The 12050-nt window shown below is 36.6% G+C and overlaps 1 protein-coding gene across 7 annotated transcripts in view; it reads right to left on the bottom strand.

Annotated features, from left to right (window-relative positions):
• Positions 1 to 7686: 7686 nt before the first annotated feature.
• Positions 7687 to 12050, bottom strand: part of ODR4 (odr-4 GPCR localization factor homolog) — a 49399-nt gene continuing 45035 nt past the window's right edge. For all 7 annotated transcript variants that reach the window (XM_074222248.1, XM_074222246.1, XM_074222249.1 and 4 more), the window contains one exon: positions 7687 to 11302. In XM_074222248.1, coding sequence (XP_074078349.1) covers positions 11235 to 11302 — 68 coding nt within the window. In that variant the 3' untranslated portion in view covers positions 7687 to 11234. The remainder of the gene's footprint in view (positions 11303 to 12050) is intronic.

The raw sequence follows: 12050 nt of genomic DNA, 5'->3' as shown, positions 1-12050 counted from the left end.
AATGGGTGGTATTGGTTTAAATATTGCTCCTAAACCTAGAGGAAGAGCTGAAATTGCAAAGAGGCCAGGGCAAAGTACATATCAAGATGTTCCTGCTGATAGTCTCTGGTATCCTGGTATATGACTACATGGGAGGTAAAGCAGGGTTTGGAGACTGTCATTCAATCAATAAAAATTTATTAAGTACTTACTAAGAGTCAGATATGGTGGAGATACAAATATAAAAAAGAAATACAGTCCCTGCCCTCAAGGAACTTACAGTCTAAGGGAGAGACAACACACAAAAAGAAGCTAAAAAGTAGGGGTGGTGTTATGTGGGGGAATCTATAGGGAAATCAATTTAGGAGGCCAATAGTCAGTAAAAATATATATATATATATATATATATATATATATATACTGATAAAATGCTGAAGCACATAAAAAGACAAAAGAGAATCTCTAGTCTCAAACTCTAATGAAGGGGACAAGTAAACAAATATGTACAAACAAGCTAAAATACATGATAAATAGGAAATCACTAAGAAAGGGAATGTTCCAGAATTAAAAGAAGATGGGATTTTGAGACTTAAATGAAGCCAGAGAACCTAGAAAGCAGCAACAAAAAAAAGGAGAAAGTTCCGGATAAGGTGGACTGCTAGAGAAAATGCCTGGCTATGAGAGGACTGTCTTGCTCATGGAACAACAAGAGAAGTCCATGATCATTGGATGAAAGAATACTTGGTGAGTAAAATGTAAGAGGATTGGAAAGATAGGAGAGTGCTAGGTCAGGAAGGTCTGAAAGTCTTTGAAAACCAGAGGATTTGTTTTTGATCCTGAAGGTGACGCTGGAATTTAATGAATGGGGGTGGGGGGTAGAGCTGGTATGATCAGACTCGTACTTCAGGAAAATCACTTTGGTGACTAAATGGAGGATAGATTGGAGAAGGGAGAGCCTTGAGACAGGCAGACCCACCAGGAGTTTACTTCAATAGTTCAGGTGTGAAGTGAGGAGAGCCTGCTCCAAAGTTTTGGCAGCATCAAAGGAGAGAAAGGAGCCTACTGGGGACATGTTGCAAAAGTAAAATTGGCCAGCTTTGAGGTTGAGTATGACTCCTGAGATATGACCCTGAGGCACTGGGAGGATGGTGTTATTCTCTACAGTATAAGGGAAATAAGGAGGTGGGGAGGATTTAGAGGGGGAAATAATAAGCTCTGTATGAGTTTAATAAGTCTACTGGGCATCCAGGTTGTGGTGTCTGAGAAGCCAGTAGAGATATGAGCCTAAAAGTCAGACAGGGTTTGGGTCAGGATAGGTAGATTTAAAAATTATCAGCATAAGGAGGGTAACAATTCTATGGAAATTGATGTGATCACCAAGTGAAGTAGTATAGAGGGAGAAGAGGTCCAAGATAAAACCCTGAGTTCTTATTAACAACAACAACAACAAAATAATAAAAATAAATAGCAGGGTATTTTCTCTACTTGAGGTATTCATAGTCTGACCCCCTAATTGCAGAAGGAAGTTAATCTTTGGATTGGTCCTAGTGAATGAGTAAAGAAAAACATTTAAATTGAAAGAAGATTCATATATACACATTAAGGTAGTATACTTCAAACATAGTAATGAGAGTTGAATTATGCTAAACTATACTATCAGAATTAATGATTGTAGTTTTTCAGCATATAACAGAAATGCAAAGCCATACAGGTAAAGACAAAAGGCAAGAAAAACACTCTTTTGTATGGGAAGAACAATATTAAACATAAAGTTCATAAAGGTTTTCATTCAAGACAGCTTTTGTCTTGTAGTAAGAAATAACCCACCATGCTGTTAATCTAAAAGACAGACCAAACAAGCTTAAGCAAGATTACTTCTAGCAATGTCTTTAACCCATAATTGTCAAAACAAAAGTAACTAGGTGGCACCAACACTCAGTCTTTATGATGATAGCAACCATACTCAAAATAAGCAGTTGGTGACTCATGGAAACCAGAGTAAAGCTTTGATCACAGTATTCAGCAGGAAGAATTGAACAAAAGGCAGGATTTGACTCAAATAGTTTAAGTTCCCTGCTTGCAAAAATCTAGGTTAATAAAACCATTTCATTTAAACACTCATTCTGCAGTGTCCATGGTGAGAAAATTTTTTTCTCAAAGGAAAAAAATAACATTTTAAATTTAGAGCAGATTATGGACAGGTTCTCCATCCCCAACACCCCAAGTGAAGATTTGGTCTAGATTGTCCAAAGTCCCATCTACCTCTAATATTCTGTGATCTCCTTTACTTTACTATTTTTTTTAAAATTTACTTGATATAGGATTGATTCCCTTTACCAATGAAGATACACATATACTCTGAAACTTATCTTCTTAGAGAAGGCAATGACAGGTTAAATGACTTGACCAAGATTTCATAGTCAGGATGTCAGAAGCATAACTTGAACCCAGGGATTCTTGATTCCAGGGACATTATCTATTTGCATTATTGATTTTCAATTACCGTTTTGTATTATAATGGATAGGATCAAACTGTGAATTGCAAGAATATATGTAAAGACATATAAAGTATACTTAAGAAAAATATGGGAAAAGAGTATAGTAGTAACTGGACTTTGTGATGTTTAATTAATAGTAACTAATTATAATTGGTAATTATACCAATTATAACAAGAATATGTTGATGACTTAAAATATATTTTAAAAAAGAGTTCGTACTAAAAATAATCACTTTTCTCAAATAAGAAAGACTTGGGATCCAGTTCCATTCATTTTAACTTATTTCATTTTAAGACATGATCTCAAAATTCAGTTCAATAAATATTATGTGTCTACTTGATCTAACCTGATCTACAGGACTCAAGCAGAAGGCAATGAGAAGAGTTCTTAACCCTAATCTTCCTGCTTATTTCTTTTTCCTTTCCTCTCCCATCAGGTTGAAGATGATTCTTCTTCCTTCTGCATGAGAGAACATGGAAAGACCTCATTTCCAATATTTAGTCTCACTCCTTCCTTTCTTCTTCTGAGTTTCCCCAGATGATTGCCACCATCACATTTGTCCTGGCTATTAACACTTGGATGAACAAGAATCCATCAACTATAATCCTTCTAGGAAAATAGGGGTCTAGCAGGCTTTACCAACTACCCTGTTGCTAATGTTCTCCAAATCTCCAGGCAATTTATTGATGAACCCTAAGGTCCTTTGCAGCTTGCCATCTTCAATGCTTCAAAGATCAGTACTTTCACAGGTGCAAGAAGATTGGAACTTCTCTATATCTTGGTAGACAGAGAATGTCATAGTCAAAAATATTCATCACAGGGCAGCTAGATGGTGCAGTGGATAGAGCACTAGCCCTGGAGTCAGGAGGACCCGAGTTCAAATTGGACCTCAGATATTTAATAATTACCTAGCTGTGTAGCCTTGGGAAAGTCACTTAACCCCATTGCCTTGCAAAAAAAATATTCACCACCAGCCTGTTGCTGAGTTTAGGAACACCCCTTTGTTCTAGGAGGCTTGTTCCAACAACTCTGCTACTGGGTAATTCGAATGAAAGAATAAAGCATTTATTAAATGCTTACTATATGCAAATCACTATGCTTAATGTTAGGGATACAAATAGAAAAAGAAGACAGTTCCTGCTCTTAAGGAGTTTACATTTTTTTTTTGCAAGGCAAATGGGGTTAAGTGGCTTGCCCAAGGCCACACAGCTAGGTAATTATTAAGTGTCTGAGACCGGATTTGAACCCAGGTACTCCTGACTCCAGGGCTGGTGCTTTATCCACTGTGCCACCTAGCCTCCCCAGGAGCTTACATTCTAATGAGTTCCAAGTCTAATGGAGAAAGTCCTGATTCTTAGAATACAGAGACAAAACAGATGTTACTTCTTTCATGCCATTTCCATTGATAAATGTCATATCAGTTGTGACGTTGAACCATTTGACAATGCCAAGGACTTTGGGAGTAAGAAATGTTCCTATTTGAGTGTTCAGTAACTACGGCTATAATACCTGCAGGAGCAGTTTCCAGGCTGCACCACTACAGGAGCTGTTTCTCAAAATGATGGCTGAGAGCACAAGTCTGGAGGCAATTGCTTTCCAAGACTCTTTGGTTTAAGGTCTTGAGTTTTCTCTATCAGGACTGGAGGGGAAATGGTGGTCAAGGTGGTGGTGATGACTGACTTGCCGGGCCACTCTCTTCTTCAAAGTGCTGTTGCTGCTTCAGTCAGGATGACTTGCCTTTAGGTGGCAGCTGATTGGCAATTGATGGTCTCTTCAAAGGAGTTGCTTCCCTGGATAATAGCTGTAAAGGCTAGATTAGAAGCAGGAATGCTAGTAGGTACGTTGCCAATCCTAAGGCTCTTCTGCTATTGGCTTCTCTGTCACTGCATCTCCAGTTTCCTAGATCACTGTATTGAGGTGTAGAATTACCTAAAATTGGAAACTTTGCTGGTTATACAGCATTGAATTACAGAATGTCTTAGATCATTTTAGAGACAAAAAGTGATGCTTTGGGAACATGAGCCAGTTACTTTGTCAAATCAAATAATCCTTTCTCAATGCTCATCCTGTTTCAGTCCTCTGTCATATTTCATATTGGCGCTCTTCTTGGAAAAGTTCTTCAGCCTTTATTTTCTTTTGGTTCTACAGTCTTTAACTACTCAATCTGTCTTCCTTGATTTCTTTTTCTTGTCAAATTTCTGTTCCTTCCCTAAATATAGAAATATCAAAGCTTATACAAGAATAATGGACTCTTCAGGCGAGAAATGTAGTAAGAACTCAGTCCAAACTAAGAGAGAGATGATCTCACCCCATGGAGGTCCACTTTCATCAGAGTCTAGGGCTGCAAGTTGTGGAGAGCAAAGAGACATGGTAGGGTCAGCTTCTTGTACACAGCTAAAGTCCCGAGTAGAATATTCCCTCTTAAAAGTTAAAATTCCTAGTGAAGTCCTCTCAGGGTCAAAAATCATTAAAACAGACAATTAATCTTAGACTATTCTTAGAAGAAAGAGGGAGATGGACCTTGCATTCCCAGCCAGGCACCCTCCCAATTCTGTTAGGGGGTTAATAGTGGACTATTTCCAGAAAGACCTTGAATTTTTAGTCACCTATATTCGATGATTAAACTGTGTTAACTAGGAAAACAATAGACTGTTCCCATCTTGCATTCCAAGGAAGCTCACAAGACTCCTCGTTATGATAAATACTGTTCCTAGATCTTGTATTACTTCAATAAGTTAAGTTATAATCCTGAAGGTTATTCTCACCATATGAATGGCAAGGTAATATTTTATAAAAACCTTTCATTCTTTTCTTTGTTGCTGGGGTAGATTTTCACAACTAGAATGTAAGTCTGAAGACTAATCAATGAGTCAACAGAGAGGGACGATAGGAAGGAGGAGGGGATCACATTAGGCCATATAATCTTGCTTGACTGTCAATTTGGGGCAGCTCCTTGATCTTCACTACTTTTGTGAGACTTGGGAGTGTGCCCTTTTCTTGAGAAAAGCCGAAAATAAACTTTCTTTCTTGCTCAGAGGAGTCTCTATATTAAGTGGATTTTTATCCCACACAGTTCCAAGGTTCCATTTCCAATTTAAAAGTTCTTGGGGCAGCTAGGTGGCACAGTGGATTGAGCATCTGCCCTGGAGTCAGGAGAACCTCAGACACTTAATAATTATCCAGCTGCGTGACCTTGGAGAAGTCACTTAACTCCATTGCCTTGCAAAAAACAAGCCAAAAAAAAAACCAATTTAAAAGTTCTCACCTTCCTTCTTTCTCCCTTTCTCCCCTATTTGAAGTAAATCCCTTACTACTATGGGTTTTCTTAGGCAGCCAAAAGTCACCTCTCCCTCCAAATTTGCAGCATGACATACAAATCAGAGAAACACTGATAGGGTTGTAATATTTGTGTGTGAATCTATTATTATAATAAACAAAAATAACACTTGGATTGTGCTTTAAGATTTATAAGGCACTTTATCTTATTTTATTCTCACTACAAATCTGGGAGGCAAATACTATTTATTTTTTATAGATGGAAAAACAAATTGAAAGAGGTTAAATGATGAGCCTGTATTCACATAGCTAGTAAGTATGTGAGGTAGAATTGGAACTCATCAACCGAACTCCAAGTCCATGTATTGCTACAACAAGGGCAACTATAATGAAATCGAGTGAGATAACTATCTTCTATACCAAATTAGGGAATATCAAAGGGTAATTGCGAAATAAGTGGCAGCATGGCAAAGCAGATGGAGTAAGCCAGAAAGGTCCAGGTTCAAGTTTTGCCTCATAGGGAGTAAATGTTGAATACTGACATTTTTAGGCCTTGCTTTCTGAGAAAGGGTAGAACTATATGACCTTCAGTACAACTAAAAGTTCCCCATAAGGATTACTTTCTACAGCTGATTCTTGCCCATCCATCCTACTATCCTTCCCCCCAACTCAACATTTTTTATTTCCAAATTTTTGCAAGGTTGTCATCCATATCTTGTACAGACTCGTCCATTCTCACTTTTGTCTCTTAGGATTCTTAGTATCTTTAAATTTCAGCCCAGATGCCAGTTTCCATGTTCTCTCCCGCCTCAAATTATAGTTACTTAGCTATGTATATACCACACCCGGTGAAAACTACTGATAGGCTTTTGCATCTTTGTTTTCCTAATGTGTCTATTGTAACAGGTAATAAAATATTTGTTGAATTGAATTATTGAATTGATAAGATATTCCTGGCATGGAGAGGTGGGATAAAATACCAACTTCCAAGAACAGCCAATACAGTTTTGTTAGACCTTGCATACATGAAGAAGAGAAACATGAAATAAAGTTGTAGAAAGCTAGGTTAGAGTCAGATCATGGAGGTCTTTAAATATTAAGGTGATGGTGTTTCATACCAGGGGAAATAAGGAGACATTTGGGTTCTTGATTGGGGAAAAGGCATGGTTATACTTTGCAATAAGATTATTTTGATATTAGAAGATAAATTGGAGTAGTATTTGAAAATTGGGCAACAGATTGGCCACTGTTCCAATTTAGGCAAGGTGCTAAACAAGATAATGCCTGAAGGGTGGAGAAGTGGGAGCATATGATGTTTGTCCTTTACTTTCAAAGACCAGGACAACAGGGAAGTGATACCATAACAAGCATTTGAATTGGATTCGATTGAGGGGGTGCTGGGCTAAGTCATCTGCCTCACTTTCTCCTCTAAAGCCATCTGGGTCCAGTCATCAGATATGAATGAGATATGACTGGAGACGGTCTGGATGCAAGGCCTTAATGGTTAAATAACTTGCCCAAGGTCATGCAGTTAGTAAGTGGCAAGCGTCTGAGGCTGGATTTGAACTCTCATCCTCCTGACTTCAAAGTCAGTGTTCTATCCACTGTGCCAGCCAGCTGCCCCTTAGTGGGAGTATATGCAAGAGATATGAATGTGGAATTAGTCAGACATGGCATCTGACTGGATGAGGGCAGTGACACAAAAAAAAGTTATAGATGCCTCTGAGATTTCAAGCCTGGAGAAGACAGTAGTAGCAGCAATGATAAAATGGTATGGGATTAGATATTGAGGTGGAAGGTGGGGAATGGGGTATTTGGGGAGAGATTAGGCTTTCACTCTTTCACTTAGCTGTTATTTCTACAGATAATTAACATACTTTTTCCAGCACCGGGTCCAAGAAATAATGTTTAAAGACTTATGACACATGTGAAAAAAAGGAAAAATTTGCAACTTTTATTAATATAAAATCCTGAATCGAATTGGAAGGGTCCTTAGAGATTATCTTATTTAAGCTCTTCTAAAATTTTTTAAAAATTCATCTTTAACAAACCAACAAATGTTCATCTGCATTAAGGCCATCATTGATGTGCATAACATTATTGTCTGAGGGTAGTCCATTACACTTTTGGACAGCTCCAAATGTTATTCAGTTGTTTTGTCTGTCTGACTCTTTGTGACCCCTATGGGGTTTTGTTGGCAAAGATACTGGACTGCTTTGCCATCTCCTCCAGCTCATTTTACAGTTGAACAAACTGAGGAAAACAGGGTTAATGACTTGCCCAGGGTCACAAAGCCAGTGTCTCAGGCTGCATCTGAATTCAGACCCTCACTCCAGTTCTAGTACTTTATCCACTGTGTCCATTTACTTTGAAAAGAAATCTACCTAACAGCATTGGGCATCTTATGGGAGATAGGAGCCAGACATTTTCACCTACTTCACCATCTTGCTTAGATCCAACTCTTTCTACTATTATCACAATAGGACAATTAGCTTTGATCTACAATTCTTTCCTTTGTAATCTAGAATTCTAGTGAAATTTCCGAAATATGCTAAGTTACAATGCTTAGGAAATCTTCACTATGTGCACAGATTCTACTATGCTTAGTATTCAGCCAAAAAGACAGGGATTTTTTTCCCCCTATGTTGTTTTAACTCTCAAAATTACTTAAAATTTGGTTTTATAGTGATATCACAACTACAGAGGTTTTTTTTAAAGTATTTACCAGAAGACAGCATTGATAGTTATAGCAAAGCAAATGGTCTATATCTGAGGAATATCAGGACTTAAGCAAATGGCTGTTTTATAGTTTATAGGATCCTAAGTGAAGAATTGGACTAGAGAACATCTAATCCAACACACTCTTTTTGCTAAGAAGAAAATTAAGGCCCAGAAAAGTTGGGATATGATGGTTTCAGAACCACTAAGTGGTTACCAGAACTTGAACTGGGTACTGGCTCCAAATCCAGTAGTCTTTCACCTGTATCACACTCCCATTAATGCTCTTTTTATAATCTAAAACAAAAACCTCATTAGCTAAAGTGCAATAGTTTTTAACACTCTGGTATACTTGGGTAAATATTAGCTTTCAGAAATATTTCAATTTTGCCAAATTATTGACAATCAAACTTTTAAGGCAACATTTCATTTAACAAAGTGCTCATGCATTTGGCTTTGGGTCTAAATGTCTAACATCATTTAAAATATATATTGACTCAAATCACATCTTCTATTAAAGTCTCATATAAATTTCTTTGAAGATGATTATAAATAGAACTTAAAATTCTCATCATTTTAGGAGTAGGGATGTAGATCTTTAAATGAGGTTTTTCTCTGTCCCTGAGCAATTCAAAAATACTTTACATTAATATAGCTTTAAGGTTTCAAAGCACTCACAGCTTATCAACTGATCTTCACAATCATTTTGTGAGGTAAACAATACAATTATTATCCCCATTTTATGAAGCTGGGGTTCAGAGATATTAAGAAACTTAGGCTAATTTCCACTGAAATAATGATAACTCATAAAAGCTATAGCTAATGATAGAACAGACCTAATTTTAATTTTACAAGGAAAAGAAAATCTCACGCTCACAGAAGCTAGGTTATTAACCTAGAGTCATACAACTAGCTAAAAATAGTTAGGAATAAAAGACAGTTTTACTAAATCCTAATCCATTGTTCTTTGCAACAGCCATACAGGAACTATTAGTAAACGTCTCCTTGACAGATACAATGTGTTAAATATTTACTAACAAAGGTTAAAAAAATTTAATAATTTAAGTAAATTTAGTTTATTTTTTAATGCCTGTTATCTGAGAGTATATTCCATTTGGAGCTCTGATCACAAGGGCAAGCTAGTCAACTTAATTGGATTAGTCTAAAATAGAATCTAATACAGGATTAAGCTCCTTCCATTCTTATCACTAAGTGCCATTCCCCAAATCTATAAACAAAAAGACCAAACTGACACCCAAAGCATTTGACATTGGCCAGCATATTTCCTTATTAAATGAGTTTTTGAGTGGACAGGAAGTCTTACATTCTACTATGATTTAGTGGATTCAGAGTCCATCATAAAGGACTGCCTTAATTTATTGTGCAGAGGGTTCACTTAGCTAATGCTTTATTAACATTTGTTTTTCATGATTACTTGAGTAACATGTCCAAGGTAATTCTGAAGTAGTAGAGTATTAATACAAGAAGGAAGGAAATGTCTAAGCTGTAAGATCAAAGACAGACATGAAGGTCATGATGATCTAAGTTTGAGTTTCTTTATCTGCAATGGGGGAATAGCATTTGTTCAGACTATTTCACAGCATGCTGAAAAAATGGCTAATAATATATCTGGCAAAATTGTAGAAAGAAACAGGGTAACTTGAATCCCCATTAGTGTTTTATATCCTTTTATCCAAGATACTAAGCTTATACAACTGGGGCATGTTACATTTTGTAATTTATATTATCTTCTCATCGGAGATAATGACTTAAATATTTAAGGATTCATGGGCTTCATCTGGATGTTATTTAATATCTCTATCTGAATTTTCCCAGTAAGAATACTAGTTTATAGCAGGATATCAAGAAAACTAGTTTTTCTGCAGTATTGATAGTTTTCTAATTATAGAATTATGACATTGTAAAGGCCTCAAGCAAGACCCCAAAAACAGAATAACTAGAATAGCACTTAGGATATACCAGAGTATTTTATCAGTGACATCTAAAATATAATTACATTATACTAATTAGAGATACTGATCCACATGTGTTTTATTTGGCCCATTCTATCTGCTTGCTGTAGAGGACCCAAGGTGTGGGACTACAGTGTAGGCTTTCTTTCCCATTTTGTGATCGTCCAAACATTCTGCTCCTAAAAGACACAGGAAGTATCCTTCTATGGTACTGAGATTTTTATATAGTCTGATTGGTGTCGATTCAAAAGACATTAATTAACGGCCCATATGTATATAGTGCTTTTGTATCTAAAGCACTTTTTATATATTTCCTTAGGCCTCACAACAAGCTTGTGATAAGTTAGTACTATTATCCCTACTTACAAATGAGGAAACTAAAACTCAAAGAAGTTAAAATGATTTGACAGTGTTCTTCCAGATAATAAGTTGCAGAAGCAGAACTCAAACCCATGTCTTCTGACTACAAGTTCAATTGTTCTTTCACTATACCATGTTGTTTTATACCTGTTTTTCTTTTTCTTTTTTATGGTTAATAATCATATATTACATGTAACTTAAATTTTTAGCTAGATAAGTCACCTGTTCCACCTACATATTGGCATGCCTACACAGGGCAGCTGGAGATTTTATGAGATTACATAAGTCAGAAGTACACCTATTAGCCATTTATGGAAATAGATCTGGCTGTTATTCTTTAATTCCTGGGTCTTGGTTGCATCTTCTAGATCAGCCCCTCATTCCTGGTCAGTGTTCCCACAATGAGTAGAAAGCTCCTTGTGTCTAAGATTAGTCACTGAAGTAATGAAAGGAAAAACCCGCAGCAAGGAGTGCCACCACAGCTGCTATTGCCACACCTACAATTCAAACAAACAAACAAAACATGAGTGAGTCAAAGGAGAACACTTGAAGGATTCCCAGGGCCAGAGAAAGGGGCGAAATCAACGGAGGCACAAGAGCAAACATCCTCTCTGATTTACACAAGACATTAGAACTGGCTCCTCTATTTCTCAAGGATCCTTCTTATTCTTGACAAATCGTTTTTCCACGTTCATAGCCAGAAGACTGTCCTTCTATACTTCAATTTGATACCGTTTATATATTTACAGTCCTATAAAACATTTCCATGTTAATCACGTTGCGAAAGAAAACAGACCAAAAAAACCCACCTAAGAATAACAAAAAAAAGTAAAGACAAAGTATGCTTCAATCTGCATCCAGATTCCATTAGCTATTTCTCCAGAGACAGATAGCATTTTTCATCCTAAGTCTTTCATAACTATCTTGGATCACTGTATTCCTGAGATCAGAGCTTATTATGGTACAATATTGATATTACTGCATATTATAATGTTTTCTTGGTTCTATTCATTTCACTTTATATCAGTTTTTGTTTTTAATCTTGTTTTTATCTCTTTGAATGTAGCCTCGGTATTACTTGGTCAAAGGATATGCATGGTTTTATGGCTTTTGATCACAGTTCCAAATTGCTCTACAGAATGGTTGAATCAGTATATAACTTCCCCAATAGAGCATCAATGATTCGATTTTTCCAAATCCCCACAGAATTGTAATTCATCATGAAAAAGTTGATTGTATCTTAAA

The sequence above is a fragment of the Macrotis lagotis genome, chromosome 2 (assembly GCF_037893015.1).
Source record: "Macrotis lagotis isolate mMagLag1 chromosome 2, bilby.v1.9.chrom.fasta, whole genome shotgun sequence".
In the NCBI taxonomy this organism is placed as follows: domain Eukaryota; kingdom Metazoa; phylum Chordata; class Mammalia; order Peramelemorphia; family Peramelidae; genus Macrotis; species Macrotis lagotis.
This window is presented reverse-complemented; position numbering and strand designations above follow the sequence as displayed.